The 21265-nt window shown below is 34.9% G+C and overlaps 2 protein-coding genes across 7 annotated transcripts in view; one reads left to right on the top strand and one right to left on the bottom strand.

Annotated features, from left to right (window-relative positions):
- The window catches only part of FAM13A (family with sequence similarity 13 member A), a 310890-nt gene that overhangs the window by 144658 nt on the left and 144967 nt on the right, over nt 1–21265 (bottom strand). The window lies entirely within an intron of this gene.
- On the top strand, nt 16205–17321 carry CUNH12orf75 (chromosome unknown C12orf75 homolog). The gene has a single exon (XM_055312980.1). The coding sequence runs from the start codon at nt 16205–16207 to the stop codon at nt 16394–16396; it is 192 nt and encodes a 63-aa protein (XP_055168955.1). The 3' UTR covers nt 16397–17321.

Below are 21265 nucleotides of genomic sequence, written 5' to 3'. Positions count from 1 at the left end.
GAAATTTGTAAAGAATTCAAATACATGGAGGTTAAAGAGCATCCTACTAAGGAATGAATGGGTCAACCAGGAAATTAAAGAAAAATTAAAGAAATTCACGTAAACAAATGAAAATGAAAACACAAGTGTCTAAAATGTTTGGGATGCAGCAAAGGCAGTGCTAAGAGGGAAGTACATAGTAATACAAACCTTTCTCAGGAAACAAGAAAGGTCTCAAATATACAACCTAAACTTACACCTAAAGGAGCTGGAGAAAGAACAGCAAATAAATCAGGAGGAGAAGAGAAACAATAAGGATTAGAGCAGAAATCAATGAAATAGAAACCAAAAGAACAGTAGAACACATCAACTCAACTAGGAGCCAAATCATAGGAGCTAGTTCTTTGAAAGAATTAATAAGATCCATAAACCCTTGGCCAGACTTATCAAAAAGAAAAGAGAAAGGACCTAAATAAATAAAATCATGAATGAAAGAGGAGAGATCACAACCAATACCAAAGGAATACAAACAATTATAAGAGAATATTATGAGCAATTATATGCCAACAAATTAGGCAATCTGAAAGAAATGGATGCATCCTCGAAATGTATAAAGTACCAAAACTGAAACAGGAAGAAACAGACAACCTTAACAGACCCATAACCAGCAAGGAAATTGAAACAGTAATCAAAAATCTCTCAATAAGAGTCCAGGGCCAGAGGTCTTCCCAGGGGAATTCTACCAAACATTTAAAGAAGAATTAATACCTATTCTTCTGAAGCTATTTCAAAAAATAGAAATGGAAAGAAAACTTTCAAACTTGTTCTAGAAGGTATTACCTTGATCCCAAAACTAGACAAAGACTCCACCAAAAAGGAGAATTACATACCAATATCCCTGATAAACATAGATGCCAAAATTCTCATCAAGCTACTAGCCAATATGATCAAACAGTATATTCAAAGGATTATTCACCATGACCAAGTGGAACTTATTCCCAGGCTGCAAGATTGGTTCAACATGTGCAAATCAATCCATGTGATACACTACATTAATAAAAGATATGACAAGAACCATAAGATCCTCTCAATACAGAAAAAGCATTTGACAAAGTATAGCATCCTTTCTTAAAACTCTTCACAGTGTAGGGATTGAAGGAACATACCTCAATATCATAAATGCCATACAGAAAGCCCACAGTAAATACCATTCTCAATGGGGAAAAACTGAGAGCTTTTCCCCTAAGGTCAGAAACATGACAAGGATGTCCACTCTTACCACCTTTATTCAACATAGTACTAGAAGTTGTAACCTTAGGAATCAGATAACAAAAAGAAATAAAAGGCATCTGAATCAGCAAAGAGGTCAAACTGTCTCTCTTTGCAGATGACATGATATGGAAAACCCAAAAGACTCCATCCTAAAATTGCTAGAATTCATACAGGAATTCAGCAAATGGCAGGATATAAAATCAGGTGCATTTACATACACTAACAACGAAACAGAAGAAGGAGAAATTAAGGAGTCAATCCCATTTACAATTGCACCAAAAATCAGAAGATACCTAGGAATAAACCTAACCAAAGAGGCAAAGGATCTGCATTAATAAAACTATAGAACACTCATGAAAGAAATTGGAGAAGACACAAAGAAATGGAAAAATAACCTATGCTCATGGATTGGAAGAAAAAATTTGTTAAAATGTCTATGCTACCTAGAGCAATCTATACATTCAATGCAATTCCCATCAAATACCATTAACTTTTTTCATAAAGCTGGAACAAATAATCCTAAAATTTGTATGGAACCAGAAAAGACCCACAAATAGCCAAAGGAATGTTGAAAAAAGAAAAGCAAAGCTGATGGTATCACAAGTCCTGACTTCAACCTCTTTTACAAAGCTGTAATCATCAAGACTGTATTGTACTGGCACGAAAACAGACATACAGATCAATGGAACAGAATAGAGAACCCAAAAATGCACCCTTATCTCTATGGTCCACTAATCTTTCACAAAGCAGGAAAGAATATTCAATGGAAAAAACACAGTCTCTTCAACAAATGGTGTTGGGAAAATTGGACAGCCCCATGCAGAAGAAAGAAAGTGGACCATTTTCTTATATCATACACAAAAATAGACTCAGAATGTGAGACAGGACTCCATCAAAATCCTAGAGGAAAACATGGGGAACAAACTCTGGGACCTTGGCCACGGCAATTTGCTAGACACATCTCCAAAGGCAAGGGAAACAAAGGCAAAAATGAGGTACTGGGACTTCATCAAGATAAAAAGCTCTTGTACAGCAAAGTAAACAATCGACAAAAACCAAAAAACCTACAGAATGGGAGAAGATTTTTGCAAATGTCTTATCAGATAAAGGGCTACTATCCAAAATCTATAAAGAACTTGTCAAACTCAACATCTAAAGAGCAAATAATCCAATCAAGAAATGGGCAGAAGACATGAACAGACATTTCTCCAAAGAAGACATATGAATGACCAATGGACACACGAAAAAATGCTTCACATCACTTGGCATCAGGGAAATACAAATCAAAACTATAATGAGATACCACTTCACACTAGTCAGAATGGCTAAAATGTACAAGTCAGGAAACGATAGATGTTGGCAAGGATGTGGGAAAAGAGGAATCCTCTTAATACTGTTCGTGAGTACAACTACTCTGGAACACAGTATGGAGATTTCTCAAAAAGTTGAAAACAGAGCTACCCTATGACATAGCAATTGCACTACTGGGTATTTACCCCAGAGATACAAATGTAATGATCTGAAGGGGCACCTGCACCCCAATGTTTATAGAAGCAATATCTACAATAGCCAAACTATGGAAAGAGCCCAGTGTCCATCGACCAATGAATGGACAAAGAAGATGTGGTGTGTGTGTGTATATATCTATCTATCTATATATACACACACACACACAATGGAATACTACTCAGCCATCAAAAAATGAAATCTTGCCATTTGCAATGATGTGTGGATGGAGCTAGAGGGTATTATGCTAAGTGAAATAAGTCAATCAGAGAAACACGATTACCATATGATCTCAACTCATGTGTGGAATTAAAAAACAAAACAGAGGATCATGGAGGAAGGGAGGGAAAAATTAAACAAGATGAAATCAGAGAGGGAGACAAACTATAAGACTCTTAATCATAGGAAACAAACTGAAGGTTTCTGGAGGGGAGGGATTAGGGGGAAAGGTTAAAAGGTGATGGACATTAAGGAGGACACATGATATAATGAGCCCTGGGTTTTACTTAAGACTAATGAATCCCTGAATTCTACGTCTAAAACTAGTAATACACTATATGTCAGGTAACTGAATTTAAATTTAAAAAAAAGGAATGAAGTACTGAGGCATGTTACCATGAATCTTGAAAATACGTGAAGTGAAAGATGGCAGACACAAAATAACACATTATTCCATTTATGTGAATATCCAGAATACACAGATCTACAGGGAATGAGAGTGGCTCAGTGGCTGCCAGGGACTGAGCAATGGGAAGTGACTGCAGATGGGTATGGGGTTTGTTTTTGGAAGTGATGAAATGCAGACCATCACACAACTCTGTAAATATACTAAAAATCACTGAACTCTAATTTATTTATTCAAAAGATTTTATTCAATCATGAGAGACACAGGCAGAGGGAGGAGAAGCAGGCTCCATGCAGGAGCCTGATGTGGCACTCGATCCCGGGAATCCAGGATCACACCCTGAGCTGAAGGCAGACGCCCAACTACTAAGTCACCCTGAACTCTAGAGTCCCTGAACTCTAACTTTAAAAGTAAATTTTATGGTATACTACGATTATATCTCAGTAACACTGTTATTTAAAAAAGGAAGGCATGAGGTGCCTGGGTTGCTCAGTCGGTTAAGCATCTGCCTTCAACCAGGGTCCTGGTATTGAGCCTACAGAGTCTGTCACTACCCCACCCATCCTTGCGTGCACCCTCTCTCCAATAAATAAATAAAAAGTCTTAAAAAATAAGAATAAAAAAGGAAGGCATGATCACGTATGTCAAATGCTGCTGACAGAGTGAAGAGGATGAAAATTGAGAACTGACTCCTGAATTTGGCAATGTGGCGTTACTTGACAGGAGCTGCTTTATTCTGTAGTGGGATTGATTAGTGGGTCCAGGAAGAATAGAGAATAGGAAGTGAAAACAGTAAGCTTATACAGTTCTTTTGAGAAGTTTTATTTTAAGGAAATGGGTGATAGCTAAAGGGAGCTTTGGAATCAGGGAGAGGTTTTCTTTTTTATAAGATGGGAATATTATACATATTTCTATGGCTAATGGGAATGATTCAGTAGACAGATGAAAAACTGATGATCCAGCAGAGGGAGGAAGGAGGAGAGGACTCAGGGAGCAGAGTGTTGGGGTTGGTGTGAGAGTATGGGATCTGGTTCACAGTGGAGGGCTGATCTTGGACAGGAACAAGCATGCCACACCTCCTAGGACTGGAAGAAAGGAGAGAACATGGCTTGAGGTGGATTCAGAGTGGATGTGAGGGTAGGAACAGGTAGATATTTTCACTTCATGTTCTCTGTGAAATAGAAAGCAAGGTCATTATTGTAGAGTGAAGGGTGAAAAGGGGAAATGCTGGAGACTAAAGACAAAGGGGAAAATATGAGAAAGTTGTTTAAAAGAAAAGAAGAGAGGAAGACTGGAGAGAGTGGCAGTACTGCCAGCAACATGAGGACCGACTTGAAGTTGGTACTCATGTACTTAAAAGTGAGACCTCAAACCTAAAGTTAGTATAATGAAAAAAAAATGAGAAAGATCAGGGCAGACATAAATGAAACAGACACAAAAAAGATAAAAGAAAACATCAATGAAACTAAGAGGTAGCTTTTTGTAAAGATAAACAAAATAGACAACTTTTTATTTCACCTATAATCTTACAGGATAAATAAATCATAGTTAGGTGCATGGATAAGGTTTGTAAACCAATAATAAGGATAAAATATAAGTTAGGATTTTTAGAAAAAATAGGGCTACTATATATGAGTTCTACCTGCATGATTCGAATAATAAAGATGTATTAACCATATACACACAAACTGAAAGTAGGTAACTTTTAGCTAGCCTCAGAACAGGAAAAAAGAGGACTCAAATAAATAAAATTAGAAATAACAGGAGACATTACAATTGAAATATAAAAGATCATAAGAGACTACAAAAATGATTACCTGCTAAATAAATCGACCAACCTAGAAGAAATATATTCCTAAAAACATGCAACCTACTAAGATTGAATTATGAAGAAACAGAAAATCTGAACAGACCAATTGCTAAGGAGGAGTAAGGATTAAATCAGTAATTAAAATCCTCCCAATAAATAAAAGTCCAGGAGCAGATGGCTTCACTGGTATATTCTACCAAATGTTTACAGAAGAATTAATACCAATCCTTCCCCCAAGAAGAAGAGGAGGGAATATTTCCAAACTCATTTTACAAGTCCGGAAAGCCCTGAGAGCAAAACTAGACAATGATACTATAAGAAAATTATAAATCAATATTCCTCATGGGGGCAGCCCCGGTGGTGCAGCGGTTTAGCGCAGCCTGCAGCCCAGGGTGTGATCCTGGGGACCCAGGATCGAGTCCCACGTCGGGCTCCTTGCATGGAGCCTGTTTCTCCCTCTGCCTGTGTCTCTGCCTCTCTCTCCCTCTCTGTGTCTCACATGAATAAATAAAATCTTTTAAAAAATATTCCTCATGAACATAGATGCAAAAATTTCTTAAGAAGACATCAGCAATCTGAACTCAATATTAATTAAAAAGATCATATGCCACGATTAGGTGGGATTTATTCCAGGAATGCTACATGGTCCAACATCAGCAAATCAATATAACATATCATATTAACAAAATGAAAGATAAAAATCATATGATCACCTCAATAGGTGAAGAAAAAGCATTGGAGAAAATTCAACATAGATTCCTAATAGAACCTCTTAAAAATGGGTATAGAGAGAACATACATGAACATAATAAAAGCTATACATGATGAGCCCACAACTTAACATCTTACTCAATAGTGAAAAGCTAAAAGCTTTTCGTTAAGATCAATAACAAGACAAGGATGCCCACCCTTGTCACTTTTATTCAGTGTAGTGCTGGAAGTCCTAGCTAGACTACCTAGGCAAGAAATAAGAAATAAAAAGCATCTAAATCAGAAAGGAAGAAATAAAACTGTCTTGCAGAGGACATGAGCTTATATATAGAAAACCCTAAGACTACACCAAAAAAAGTGTTAGAATAAACTAATTCAGTTAAACTGTAGGATACAAAATCAATACACAAAATCAGTTGCACTTCTACATACTAATAACCATCAGAAAGAGAAACTAATCACATTCATAATTGCATCAAAATAGTAAAATAAGGAATAAACTTAACCAAGGAGTTAAAAGACCTGTACACAGAAACCTGTAAGACACTGATGAAAGATCCTGAAGGCACAAACAAATGGAAAGATATTCCATGCTCATGGATTGGAAGAATCAACACTGCTAAAATGTCCATTCTACCCAAAACAATCTATAGATTCAATGTAATCCCTAACAAAATTTCAATGGTATTTGTAAAGGAATGTAATAAATAATCCTAAAAAATGTATGGAACTACAAATTCCCCCAAGTAGCCAAAGCAATTGTGAGAAAGAAGAAATCTGGAGGCATCACATTTCCTGATCTCAAACTATATTACAAAGCTATAGTAAACAAAACAGTATGGCAATGGTATAAACCCACACGCAAAGATCAATGGAACAGAGAGCTCAGAAATAAACACACACATAGATGGTCAATTAATTTATGACAGAGGAGTCAGAAACATACAATGCAGAAAGGATAATCTCTTCAATTAATGGTGTCAGGAAAATTGGACAGCCACATGCACAAGAATGAAATTAACCCTCTTATACCATACACAAAAATCAACTTAAAAGAGATTAAAGACTTAAATGTAATATCTAAAGCAATAACAGGGGGATCCCTGGATGGCTCAGCGGTTTGGCGCCTGCCTTTGGCCCAGGGTGCGATCCTGGAGTCCCGGGATCGAGTCCCATGTCGGGCTCCCGGCATGGAGCCTGCTTCTCCCTCTGCCTGTGTCTCTGCCTCTCTCTCTCTCTCTCTCTCTCTCTCTCTCTCTCTCTCTCATAAATAAATAAATAAATAAATAAATAAATAAATAAATAAATCTTTAAGAAAAAAATAAAGCCATAACACTCCTAGAAGAAAATAGGCAGTAAGCTCCTTGATATCATTCTTGACAATGATTTATTAAATTTGACACCAACAGCAAAAATAAACAAGTAGGACTATATCAAACTAAAAAAGCTCCTACACAGCAAATTAAAAACAACATACTAAATGGGAGAAAATATTTGCAAATAATCTTTCTTTTTTAAATTTTTTTTTAATTTTTATTTATTTATGATAGTCAGAGAGAGAGAGAGAGAGAGAGAGAGAGAGAGAGAGAGAGAGGCAGAGACACAGGCAGAGGGAGAAGCAGGCTCCATGCACCGGGAGCCCGACGTGGGATTCGATCCTGGGTCTCCAGGATCGCGCCCTGGGCCAAAGGCAGGCGCCAAACCGCTGCACCACCCAGGGATCCCTGCAAATAATCTTTCTAATAAGGAGTTAATATGTAAAATATATGAAAAACTCGATAGCAAAAAAAATCTTGTTAAAAAATGGACAATGAACCTGAATATTTTCCCAAAGACATACAGATGGCCAAAAGGTACATGTAAAGATGCTCAACATCTCTAATCAGGAAAATGCAAATTAAAACCACAGTGAGATACTTCTTTACACCTGTCATAATGGCTAAACTAAAAAACACAAGAAGTAAGTGTGGGCGAAGATGTGGAGAAAGTGAACATTTGTGCACCGCTAGTGGCTGTTTAAATGGGCACAGCCACTATGAAATACAGTACAGAGCTTCCTCCAAAAGTTAAAAATAGAATTATTATATAACCCAGCAATTTCATTTCTGGGTATTTATCCGAAGAAAAGAGAATCACTACCTTGAAAAGATATCTGCACCCCCCCCCCATATTTACTGCAGTATAAAAGAATAAATTGGTGGTTGCCAGAGACAGTGGGTTGGGGGTAGGCAAAATGGATAAAGGTGGTCAAAAGATACAAACTTCCACATATATGATTAGTAAGTGCTGGGATGTAATGTACAACATGGTGACTATAGTTAACAATACTGTGGCATACATTAGGAAACTGCTAAGAGAGTAGATCTTAAAAGTTCTTATCACAAGAAATTTTAAAAAATTAGTAACTGTGTAATGATGGATGTTAACTAAAGTTATTATGGTAATCATTTCACTGACTATCTGTACTGAGTACAGATACCTTTTTGAGATAGTGATTTCAGAATATAGATATATTTCATATATGTATAAAATCATTATGTTATACACTTAAAATTAATATGATGTTGTATGTCAAATATATCTCAATAAAAATAAAATAAAATGAGACACTGGCTGTTTTCTGGGTTCTCCAGCTCTGTTCACTTAGATGGTAGGGTGCATTGTTTTTAGAGAAGGCTGAGGTTTTAAGGTAGCAGATATTAGCTTCTTTATTCTTGTGTTGTAATTGCTTGTTCACATGCTGTCAGCCTCATTATACTGAGTGAGCCCTAAGTTTATGTCTTTTTCATTGTTGTCTCCTCTGCCTGTAAGTTTGACATATAAGAGGTGATTAATGGATGTTCAATATACTTTTCCTACAAAAACAAATTTATAAATTACTTCATTGGTTTTTCTTCATCCATTCATCCCAAACATATAGCTGATACATTGGACAGATTTACTTATAAATTACATATCACAAAACTATAATCAGTTTTTCCCTAAAAAATCTTTATATTTAAACAAAATAGCATTTTCAAAAAGTACACTCTCCTCACTGAGCACTATCAAATGAGTTCATTAAAGCATCTTTTGATAATGTCATTCATAAGTCCTTGAGAATATTATCTTCTTGTAAGCATAGATATGGCGGAGGGATGCAGCCTAGCTTTCTCCAAAAAATGAAAGTTTACTCCCTGGGGAAAGAGAAGTTTGTGCAGGATGTCATGCTCTAGGACTTTTCATATTGTTCTATAATAGTTGGGTTGCTTTCCCTTAAAAGTCATTTTTTCTTCTATGACTATGAATAGTAACTACCACTATTATCTGGTAATCTGTTTGCATTTCTACGATACATCCATAAATGAAGATACATTTTCCATAGGGGGTAAAAGCCCCTCCCATACCAACAACAGAGCAATATTACTACATTTAAAACTTTCTGAAGGTGCTGTTTTGGTAAGCAGGACAGCACATCTGCATTTGTATGTATTTATCATTCTGCGTCGTATGCATGATTGCCAAAAAAATGATTGAAGGGATAAAACGAATGCTATTTATAATCTAAGCTTTTTAAAAAATGTTGTCCTTGCTATAAACAAGGAAAGCTATAGAATGTTTTGCACTCTTTTTGCCAAACTCAAACTACATAATCCTTGTTGGCCAAGCCACTTAGAGACTATAAGGCTGGAATCAGTGAGGTCTCTTCCATTTTGCAGGAAGTCCTTTGTTAGGGTGCTGCTCAACAAGACAAAGCTATAGGGCATTACAAACTACTTGGGCTTACTAAAATACACATCCTCAGTGGGTTAAAAACCATTTCCATTATTGTAAATATAAGCAAATACTTTGTTTTGTAACATATTCATTTACAGGGAAGAGATAGGCTTTGAAATCTTGTTTCTCACTGTTGCCAGCTACATGATTTTGGGCAAATCCCTTAACTTCTCTGTGGCTCAGTTACCTCATCTGTATAATTAAAAACCTACAGTTCATATGATGTTATGGAAATTAAATAAAATAATTCATGTTCTTTTAGTGCCTAGAATATAGTAAGCACATAATAAATGATAGAATTGAGAGCTATTAATTTTAATAATTATAAACTAAATTGTAATTTAAATAATTATTAATGTAATAAAAGACTTCAGAACTTGGGAAGACATGTCACTACTACCAAGCTAACCTAGTCACTTAATTTTACATAGCATTCTTCAAATTTGACAACAATGGAGTTCAATAAGCATTTATTGAACAATTATGACATTCTGGGCCTCAGGTTAGGCCCTGGCATCATTAATGATGTTGGATGTAGTTTTAAAGAAGTGGATGCTCTAGCAAGGGGACAGACACATAGACTCCTATCTCCAGTAATAAGCATACTTAAAATAAAAGCTAACTGTTGGATGCTTACCAAGGTAAGGCATAAGATTTCAGCACAGCATATATATTTTCTCATTTCCAATTAAAAACAACCCTACAAAATAAGTACAATTATTTCCATTTTATAGATGAGAGGGCAGAGATGCAGGGAATTAAGAAACTTGCCTAAGGTCACCCAAGTAGTAAGTGATGAATCTGGGACTTGAATTTATGGCAATCTGATATAGGAGCCAGCAGTCTTAACTATCATATCACCCTACCTCTTATATTTTTAAAAACACTGAATAGCAACAGATATTTATTGAGCACTTCCCACTTGCAAAGCACTAAGAATATAAGATCAGACCTGAATTCTGTTCTCTGGAGCTAGCAGTCTAGCAGGGAAGACAAATATTACTCACATAATTGTGTGAATATATACATATGAGCTATGATAAGTGTTAGGAAAAAATTGTAAATGTTAAGGAATGCATAATGTATGCAATGTTATCGAAGAATACACACAAAGCACACAATTCTGCCTGAAGTGGGTGAGGAAGGAAGGCCTTTCAAAAATTGAGAACAGGAGAAAATATATAAAATAAGAAACCCAAAATGACTGAGCATGGAGGGGAAGGGAGGTGGCATGAGTTGAGGTGCAGGGTTGAGCTTGAATGAACCTGTTAAAGGCATGTGTACTGTGCTAATGGGTGTGATCTTTATTCATTATTCAGTGGGGAAAAGGGCATTCTATAATAGCTATTCTGGCCATGGTGTGGAAGGAAGGAAAGACAAAGGTGATATTGATATATTTTTTGACTGAAACTCCTATAAGTACTAACCTTTACTGATAAAATACCCCAGATTATATTCATACTTTTTGCATCTTTTAATTTTGATATTCATGAAATAAAGCACATTGAATGGACGATTTACTGGTTGCCTTCCAGGGTTCATATCCTTTCTTTTCCTATGCCAATGTCCCCACTTCCCATTGGTAATCCACCAGGTTCCCAGTGAGGTGAATTCTTTGGTGGCTCTAAGCATGAATTATGTGATCCAGACCAAGCCTATTAGTGCGCTCGTATCTCCTAGCCATCATAATGTAATCAGGAAGGTAAATCTCAGGAATTCTCCAGGAATGTTGGGACAAAGGTGCTCTCTAGTCAATACCAGTTTTGCCAAACAATCTGAATAATGAATAAACTATAGCCTTCAGCAAAGTACTATGTGATGATTCTAGAGTTAATTTGGCTTGTGTTTAAATCAGACATATTTTCAAAAAGAGTCTGAAATATAATTCACATGGAATATATAAGAATGCCTTTGGATTAAAATAGCAGACAAACACAGTCCTAATTTATTTAAGCAACAAAGGGAATTTATTGGCTCATAAATCAAAAACCCTAGAAATACTGTGAGCTTCTGACAAAGGTTTATGTCTACCAAGGACCTAATTTCTTTTTATCTTTTTGAATTGATCTGAAAATCTGTACTTGAACTTGTTTTCTGCTTCATGTTCAAACTCTTTAGTTAAATGTTTACAGTCTTCAGCAAATTTAAGTCAGAACCAAAGTAAAAGCAGAAGAAACACTGATCAAAATTATAGTAAATCTTTGAAAATTTACTTTCCCTGTCCACATTGTCTATTACTATTTTTGTCCTAGCCTGTATCTAAGTAGAAGCCAGAGAAATGATTCACTTGAAAATGGACTCATCAGATGAAAAGTAAAGTCGAGAAAGCAGTGTGATTTTTTAATTACAGTAACTGTAGGAGAAATGCTGTACTAGTAGGCACAATAACAAGAAGAGAAAAATATTAAACAATGTGGAATATGATTTTGAAGTAAAATAAATTCATCTGCTTATAGCTAATAAATAATCTGTCTTATAATCATTACATAAAAAATTTAAAATGATATAGTTGTAAAATAGGCCAAATAGATTATAAAAAAAATTCAACCATATAAATGGTTGTATCTTCTAATGGTAATAGCAACTGATGAAAGTGATTAGTCATGACAATAATTCAGATGTTTACATTGATCTATCACAATTATGGTTTTACATTAGGAGGTGAAAACTGTTTTTACAAAAGGCCATACAGTAAATATTTTAGGCTTTATGAATTATAAGGTCTTTGTTGCAACTACTCAACTCTGCCATTATAGTGTGAAAGCAGTCATAGATAGTATGTTAAGAATGGGCATGGCTGTATTCCAACAAAACTTTGTCATTTTTGTCTGTTGAACTTTTTTTCAACAGAACTTTATTTACAAAACAAGTGGTGGGCTAGATTTGGCCATAATTTGCTGGCCCTTGTTCTATATCATTCATGTCTTTCAGTTTCTTTTGTCTCTCTTTGTATGAGTGTTCAATCATCAGAACTTGTGCATTAAATTTTATATTAAATTATTTTAAATTACTTAACTTGACTCAATTTTTAAGATAGATTATACAAATTGGAAGGGAACTGTCACTAGAAAAAGGGTAGACTACTAGGTGAGTTTATCGTTCATTACAAATTTTAGACTTAGGGTTGGCTACAGACAGTACCATACCATATGATATGGCTGAAACAGAGAACTCCTATCTTATTGGCCATAAACTAGGGGACTGAGTTTGAGGCAAGCAAAGTAAATTGAAGTGAGGCAGGAAATCTTGGGAAGGAAAAAGGCAGATAAGGAGAGTCCCCATGCTGTGTGTGTAAATTTTGCCCATCTCTAGCTGTTCTCTGAGTTATGTGTACACAGGTCAGACTACAAGTAGCATTGTTAAGGAGCAAAGAAATGAAGAGAGATTTTGATCTGTTGTTTTCCATAGGGAGACAGAGCTTGATTTTTTTGTACAAAATCAAGAAACTCTACAAAAAAGTATTATTGGTATCCTTAATAATAATTTGTACACATATGAAGAAACAGGAAAGTACACCTCATGTAAGAGTGAAAGTTAACTGAGAAAATCTGATCAGAGATCCACATGTGGGATTTGGCAGACAATGATTTTTCAGCAGCTATTATTACTGTGCTCAAAAACTGAAATGAAAAATATGCTCATAATATGTTCAAATAGGAAATAGCAATAAGGAAAACAGACTCTACAAATAAAACCACCAAACAGAATTTCTATACAAAACAATAGAGAATATATATATTCTCTCTATATATAAGAGAAAGAGAATATATAAGAGAAATTCAATATATAAGAGAAATTCACAACATGGGCTAACAACAGATTGGAGAGGACAGAAGAGTCATAAATGTCTAAGACAAAATATTAGATATTATTTGTTCAGAAGAACAGAGAAATAATAAAGATTTAACCTATGAGACAATATTAAAAGGTCTAACATACAGCTACTTGGGACCCCCAGAAGAGACAAGAGAGGTTGAAGCAGAAAATAATATTTTAAAAGAAATCATGGTTTTACACTCTCCAAATTTGCTGAAAGACAAAACTTTATGGTTAAAAAAGAACCACAGTAAACCTCAAGCGGGATAAAAGAAAATCAAGCTATGCATATCATAGTCAAATTGCTGAAAACCAATGATAAAAGTGAAATACTGAAAGACAATGGAGACAAATGACATTACACATATGGGAACAATAATATAATGATTCAGAACTTCCCCAAAAAAAAATGAAAAAAAAAAAAAAAAAAGACAACAGAAGACAATAAAACATGTTAAAGGGCTGAAAGAAAAAAATTTTAGATTGTAAATATAGGAATCCGGACTGGTCAAACATATCCTTCAAGACTGAAAGCTATGTAAAACATCTTTAGATAAATAAAACTAAGATTTATTAATAAAACTAAGGTATAATATGTCAATTACATCTCAAAACAACAACCCCCACCACACAATCGTAAGATTTCATCACCAGCAGATGTATACAATAAAAAATGCTAAAAGACGGGCGGCCCCGGTGGCGTGGCAGTTTAACGCCACCTGCAGCCTGGGGTGTGATCCTGGAGACCCGGGATCGAGTCCCACATCGGGCTTCCTGCGTGGAGCCTGCTTCTCCCTCTGCCTGTGTCTCTGCCTCTCTCTGTGTGTCTCTATGAATAAATAAACAAAATCTTTTAAAAAAAATGCTAAAAGAGATTCTGTTGAACAGAAATAATAACAGAAATAGATAGCTTATGGAATGAAAAGTGCCAGAAATGACATCTACATATATATGTATAAATATGAAAGATTTTGTTTCTCTTTTATTTATTTGAAGTATATAAAACCCTTTATTTTTTTTAAAGATTTTATTTATTTATTCACAGAGAGAGAGAGAGAGAGAGAGAGAGAGGCACAGACACAGCAGAGGGAGAAGCAGGCTCCATGCAGGGAGCCCGATGTGGGACTTGATCCTGGGACCCCAGGACCATGCTCTGGGCCAAAGGCAGGTGCTAAACCGCTGAGCCACCCAGGGACCCCCACATATAACCCTTTAAAGAATTATAACATTGTGTTGTGGAGTTATAAAGATATACATATGCCAATTCTAGCATTAAGTAGTGAAAGGAGATAAAGAGATTTATGATTATAAGGTTCTTACATTATATGTGAAGTAGTACAACAGTAACTCTGAGTAGACTGTGAAATATTAAGGTTGTATACTGTAATCACTAGAGCATCCATTAAAATAACAATGCAAAGACCTATAGCTAAAAAGTCAATAGAATTTTAAAAGTCAATTTTAAAATGAAATTTTAAAAAAGCTCAAGTAACCGCAAAGATGGCATAAAAGAAACAGGGAAACAAAAACAGAAAGAACATACAGGAAACAATAAAATGAGAGACCTTCAACTAGTCATATTTTAACTGCACTACTAATAGGTAGAACTCAGAATGGATAAAAAATAAAGATTCACACATATTATCTATAAGACATTCTCTTGAGATATAAAAATGCAGTTTGAAAGTAAATGACAGAAAAAGATGTATCATTTTAAAATATGCACAAGATTGACAGAATGGTTTTATTAATAAAAGATGAGGCAGACTTCAAGACAAAGAGAACTACCAAAGATAAAGGTGAGTATATCTTTATGAAAAAAGTCAATTCTTCAGGAATATGTAACTATCACAAACATGTATATGCCTTAAAACAAAATTTCATAATGAGGTAAAAATTGACAGAATTAACAGAAAAAAAAGATAATTCTCTAGTCAGATTTCATTTTAGACAGATATTTTAATACCTTGTAAGCATGTCATAAAACAAGACAATAATATCTCCAAAGATGTACACAATTACTAAAATAACCTTTAAAACATAATAAACCACCTTGACTTCACTGTTATTAGCAGAACATTATAATTAAAAACCTGTAATATACACACTTTTTTCAACTGGGCAGGCAATATCTATCAAGACGGATCTAATCCCAAGTCATAAAGAAAGTCTCATTAAAATTAAAGAGACTAAGACTATATAGAATATGTTCTCTGATCACAATATTAAAATAATAACAATGAGGTATCTAGGAAATGTCCAAATACTTGAAAATTAAACATCATACTTCTAAATAATCCAAGATCATTCAAAACAATAATAATGAAAATATGCTAAATTTTTTGTGATGCAGCTAAGGAAATGTTTATATTAGAAAGGAAAAAAATTATGTCCTAGTGTTCTACCTTAAGAAACTACAAAAAGAAGAGCTAAGTAAACCTATACATAAAAGTTGGAATTATAAAGCTTCTAGAAGAAAACAGAATATCTGTGACTTGAAAGTAGGCAAAGATTTCTTAGGACTGAGAAAGCAATAAGCATAATAGAAAATCAATAAGTTAGACCATCAAAATTAAAATCTTTTGATTATAAGAAGACACCATAAAAGAAAATGAAAAAAAAAAAGCTTTAATGTAGAAAAAATATTCATAAAACATTTATCTGTTAAATGACTGGTATCCAAAATATAAAGCTCTCCTACAACTCAATTAAGAAAAAGAAGTAGAGCGATGGGCTGCGGTAACTCTACGGCCACCAGCGCGGGGACCGGCCGAGGCCCTGCAGGAGCAGCTAAAGATGCAACAGAAGAATCGATAACGGAAGATGACAAGAGGAGAAACTATGGAGGGGTATATGTAGGTCTGCCATCTGAAGCTGTCAATATGATATCTAATCAAACAAAGACTGTACGCAAAAATTAGAAGAAAATATCATGACTCAATAATCAAGAGCTTGCTCATTGAGATTTGGAAGGAATTGCATTCCACGGGACATCATAATGTGTACAGAAATTTCCAAGGAAATTCTAAATAGTCGCCTGCTCCGCCTCCCCTCTCCACCCAAATTCTTAAGTCTGTAATTGAAACCATGGGTACATGTTGAATGTTGTACTAGAAAGGAATCAGGTCAACAATACACGGGTATATGGAACTTTCTGGGGTCCTTCTGTGAAAGACAAGCTGACAAACTGCTGGTATCTGGAGCTAGCCTGCTGTGTCTGGCAGGACTTGTTCCCTGGCCATTCAGCACAGCTCATGAAGATCATGTCTTTTCACTGATAATTTTTTGATAGTTTTTATATAACAAAATCCTTATTCTATTTATAACTTCAGATAAGAAGGCACTATAAATGAATCCCTAACGTAATATATTTGTGGGTTACCTTTCACTATTTTTATGTCACATTAATTTTTAGCTGTAAAACGGTTAAATTGTTTCTTAACGGTTCTCTCTTGACTGTTTTTTATGTTTTGGTTTTCAGCTTTGTGTAAGTGTCAGAGGATTTCTTCTGTTAGGAACAATGTATGACATTGCAATGTTGAAAAATAAGCCACCAAAATTCGCATGCCTTATGCATGTTTTGATTGATTTTCTATTTTCTTTAGTCAAAGGCTGATGTCACCATGAATCCTTTGCAGTCATTGATTCTCCCATTCTCCTTTGTGTGATCATAGCATCTCATCAAGTTAATCCTATAGTATTTTCAAGGACTTATGATTGATGTTAGTGGTGTATTTGGAAAGTTCTTAATTTGAGGATGACCATGTGTAGCCACTTAGTACTACAATGTAGATTACTCAATTTACCAATATATTTCAACATTAAAAAATTTTTATCCCTCTTTAAAAAAAAAAAAAGAAAAAGAAAAAGAAGTAGACAAATTGGGCAAATGATTTGAATAGACACTTCAAGAAGAAATATATGTGAATGGCCATAAGCAGATGAAAAAGTACCCCAAATCATTAGTTATCAGGGAAATAAAGATTAAAATCCAGTAAAATGTCACTACACATTCTCTAGAATGGCTAAAATTGAAAAGATTTAAGTCCTGACAGAAAAACCTAATTAAAACAAAACAAAACAAAAAATCAAAACCATTGTTCCTTCTCTGTGGTAGGGACAGGGATCAACTGGGGAAGGGCACCAGGGAACTTTCTGAAGTATTGGCAATGTTCTACAACTTGATAACTGTTTTGATGTTTAATTATTCAAATGAGTACAGGTATATAAATTTTTAATATCCATCAAATGACATATTTAAGATTGTATATTTCACTATATGAAATTTTATACCAAAGTAAACAAAATTGAACTTTAATGAACTGTATACTCAAGTATTTAGGGTGAAGTGTATGCCTATACACAACTTAAATTGAAATACATCAAATATAACATGGATTAAAAGATGGATAGAGGGTGGACAGGTCGACATGTAATAAAGTACAAGGATTAAAATGTTAATTATATAATCCATGTAAATTAGTGTGTTCACTGTAAAATTCTACTTTCTTAAAATTTTCATCGTAAAATACTGGGAAAAATATATAAATAAGAAATCAATGTAGTTTTATTCCCATTGATTTCTAATAGACCGAATCTGGTTTTCTAAAAACAATCTCTGCTAAAAGGAACCAGGCCTCCTTGGAGAAATGGCTAATTCCAGGTCTGTGTTAGGAAAAGTATAAGGTAAGCTCAAGATTAATGAGTATATATTATAAGTATACAGAGGCCAGTTTGAAAAGTCTCCCACTGGGGTGCCTGGGTGGCTCAGATGGCTAAATGTCTGCCTTCTGCTCAGGTCATGATCTCCAGGTCCTGGGATCAAGCCCCATTTTGGGCTCCCTGCTCAGTGGGGAGTGTGCTTCTCTCTCTCACTCTGCCTCTCCCCCTGCTTCTGCTCTGCCTCTCTCTCTCAAATGAATAATAATAAAAAAAAATCTTAAAAAAAAAGTCTCCCACAAGCAAATGTGGGACATTTTAAACAACCAATAAGCAAAAGGCTTATAATTCATTGAATTACAAAAGAATCCATGAGTCCATGATAATAATAAAAAGACAACAGGGGTGGGATGGATGGACATTATTAACAGAAAAATGCCTGTTAATAAATATAGAAGAAATACTAGAATTAGAAAATTTGCATTCCCAGCAAAATAAGTGATTTAAACAAGGATCATCAACATATGCTTATGAATTATTATATAAGTGGTGCTGGACAACAGGATATTCGCTTGGTGTCTAAGATGACTTATCACATGCAGAGAAAAGTGATTTTACAACAGAGAGATCGGGCAAACATTACCTCAAACAAGTGATCAAACTTAGCATCGTGAAATAATGAAATATGTTGACACTATATGTTTCCTATTGTAATGCAATGGGAAGCACAACACAAAAAGGTGAACCTCTATTGTATGTAAGTGATGAATCCCTGAATTCTACTCCTGAAACCAATATTATGCTTATGATAACTATGGAGGATTTCACAACAGGAGATGGCAAATTATTTCTGTACAGGCCCAGAAAGTAAACACTTTAGGCTTTGTAAACTGTAAGGTCTCTGTTGCAACTATTCAACTTTGTGGTGTGAATGGGTGTAGGTGTGTTCCAATACAACTTTATTTACAAAAACAGATGGTGGGTTTTGCCCATCTCTTTTTTATTCCATGATAATTGTCCATGAGTCTGTCAAAAAAAAAGTATCGGGAAAGAAAAAAAAAGGAAGAAAGCTCCGTGGCAATAAAACTCCATGTTTGATCTTGATCTGACTGGTCTTTAAAGACATTTTGGGGACAAATGAGGAAATTTGAATAAGGACTAAAAATTGCATTTATTTGTTGTATCAGTGTTAAATTCCTTCAGTACAAAAATAGGATTAAGATAATGTTCTTGTTTTCATAAGACATGCTGAAGATTATGTCTGAAAATTATTTTCAAAAAGGAGAGATAAAGCAGATATAGCAATATGGTAAAAGCAAAATAAGCCACCTACTAATCTGTGTTCATCAATAAAAAAGGGTATGTAGGAGAAAAACCACAGCAGTTCACTGAAAAGAAAATAAATAGCTCAAAGGGAAACACACAATGGAAATTTTCTTGAAAATGGTAACACTTTTTGAAACTTCAAGGAATATAATCATGTTTTATTTTACCAAGAACCAGTTTTAAGTTTCCAGAGATTTAAGATCGATTTCTCCAAGGATGTCAAAATACCAACATCAAACTGGTCTCCATTTTCAACTCTTGAAAAAAGAATGATTCATAGGTAGTCTTTAAGTTTTGCTAAGGTCTAATCGATAAATATGATACTATGTTCGTATCTGCCCTGTCAAAGTCTATAATGAATCTTCAAAGATTTTCATCAGTTTTAGCACTTTATGAGAAATTCCCTATATTTTCTCAAAATATCCCAAACTAAACTCATCCTCTTCCTAGCCCTCAAATAAGCTTTTTTTCCTTTAGTGTTCTCATTGATAAAGGCAAGAAATATCTACCCACTCTGATCTAGAAGTCATTCCTCTGAGGCTTTAACCTATTTACCTTCTTTCCCTTCCTATCACTTTAGTTTAGGCCTTTCTTATGTCTCATTTAGACTAGCTTCCTATTTTCTTTTTTTTTTTAAGATTTACTTATGTATTTATTTATTTTATGAGAGAGAGAGAGAATATATGAGAGCAGGACTTGAGAGCACATGGGGAGGGAGAGGGAGTGATAGAATCCCAAGCTGATTCTGTGCTGAGCATAGAGCTCAAACAGGGCTCAATCCTATGACCCTGAGATTATGACCTAAGTTGCAACCAAGAGCCAGGTGCTCAACCCACCCAGGCACCCAGGGACTCCTAGCTTTCTACTTTTTAATTCACTATGTCTGTTGACAGGAGTGATCTGAGCTTATTCCCTGATTAAATTTTTTCAATGACTTTCTACTTCTGATAGTCTATAGGAAGCTCTTCAGATTCTTCAGCATTACCTAATTGCACTAGACTACTTCTGCAGGTTCATTTCCTGCCACTTCCCTAGACATAATATAGACAGTAAGACCAAGATTTTTCAGGTCTACAAACATGCACATTCTATCCTATACCTCCTTGTCTTTGTACATTCTTACCTCTTTGCAACATGCCTTCTTAAAACACTTAAAATCTATCTTGGCTATTCAGTACAAATACAATTTCTCTATGACTTCAACATAGGCAAACCAGAACTCATCTGCCTTCTTCTTAGTTTGCATATTATAATACAGAGAAGAGTGTGTCTCATTTATGCAACAAAATGATCTATATGCTAATGACTCTTAAATTTGGACCCGTCTTGTCTTCTCTTCTAACTTCCAAACCTATTTCCAACCATGATCTTCAATTAAAATCTCCATTTGGAAGACAGTAAAACTAAAGTGTATAGAGCTTAGGGAGTGTACAGTGGGGCCAGAGACCACAGCTATATGGTCTCCAACCAGCTCATTCCCCAGACCAGGAATCTGAGAGTCATCTCTGATATTTCCTTTTCCCTTCATCTCTTATACCAAATATATCACCAAGTTCTAATTCTGTCATTAATAAAGATCTCAAATAAGTTTACTTTTCTTTATCTCTACCCACTCCAGGCTTCCATAAATTATTGTTTGGATGACTGCAGCAATCTCTTCCTCAGTGGTTTTCCCATTTCCACTTTTGCTTTCTCCCAACTGTATTCAGTACATAGTAACCAGATTTATATTTTCTAAGCATGAATTTGGTTATAGTTTTTATTTAATGTATACCAATGATTTACTATTTCATTTTGGTGAAATT

Source organism: Nyctereutes procyonoides, unplaced genomic scaffold, assembly GCF_905146905.1.
Source record: "Nyctereutes procyonoides isolate TBG_1078 unplaced genomic scaffold, NYPRO_anot_genome, whole genome shotgun sequence".
Classification (NCBI taxonomy): domain Eukaryota; kingdom Metazoa; phylum Chordata; class Mammalia; order Carnivora; family Canidae; genus Nyctereutes; species Nyctereutes procyonoides.
The sequence above is the reverse complement of the archived record's forward strand: the minus strand, read 5'-3'. Positions and strand labels throughout refer to the sequence as shown.

Coding starts and splice junctions, on each gene's coding strand:
- CUNH12orf75 (XM_055312980.1), top strand. CDS start 16,205: ATGGGCTGCGGTAACTCTACGGCCACCAGCGCGGGGACCGGCCGAGGC.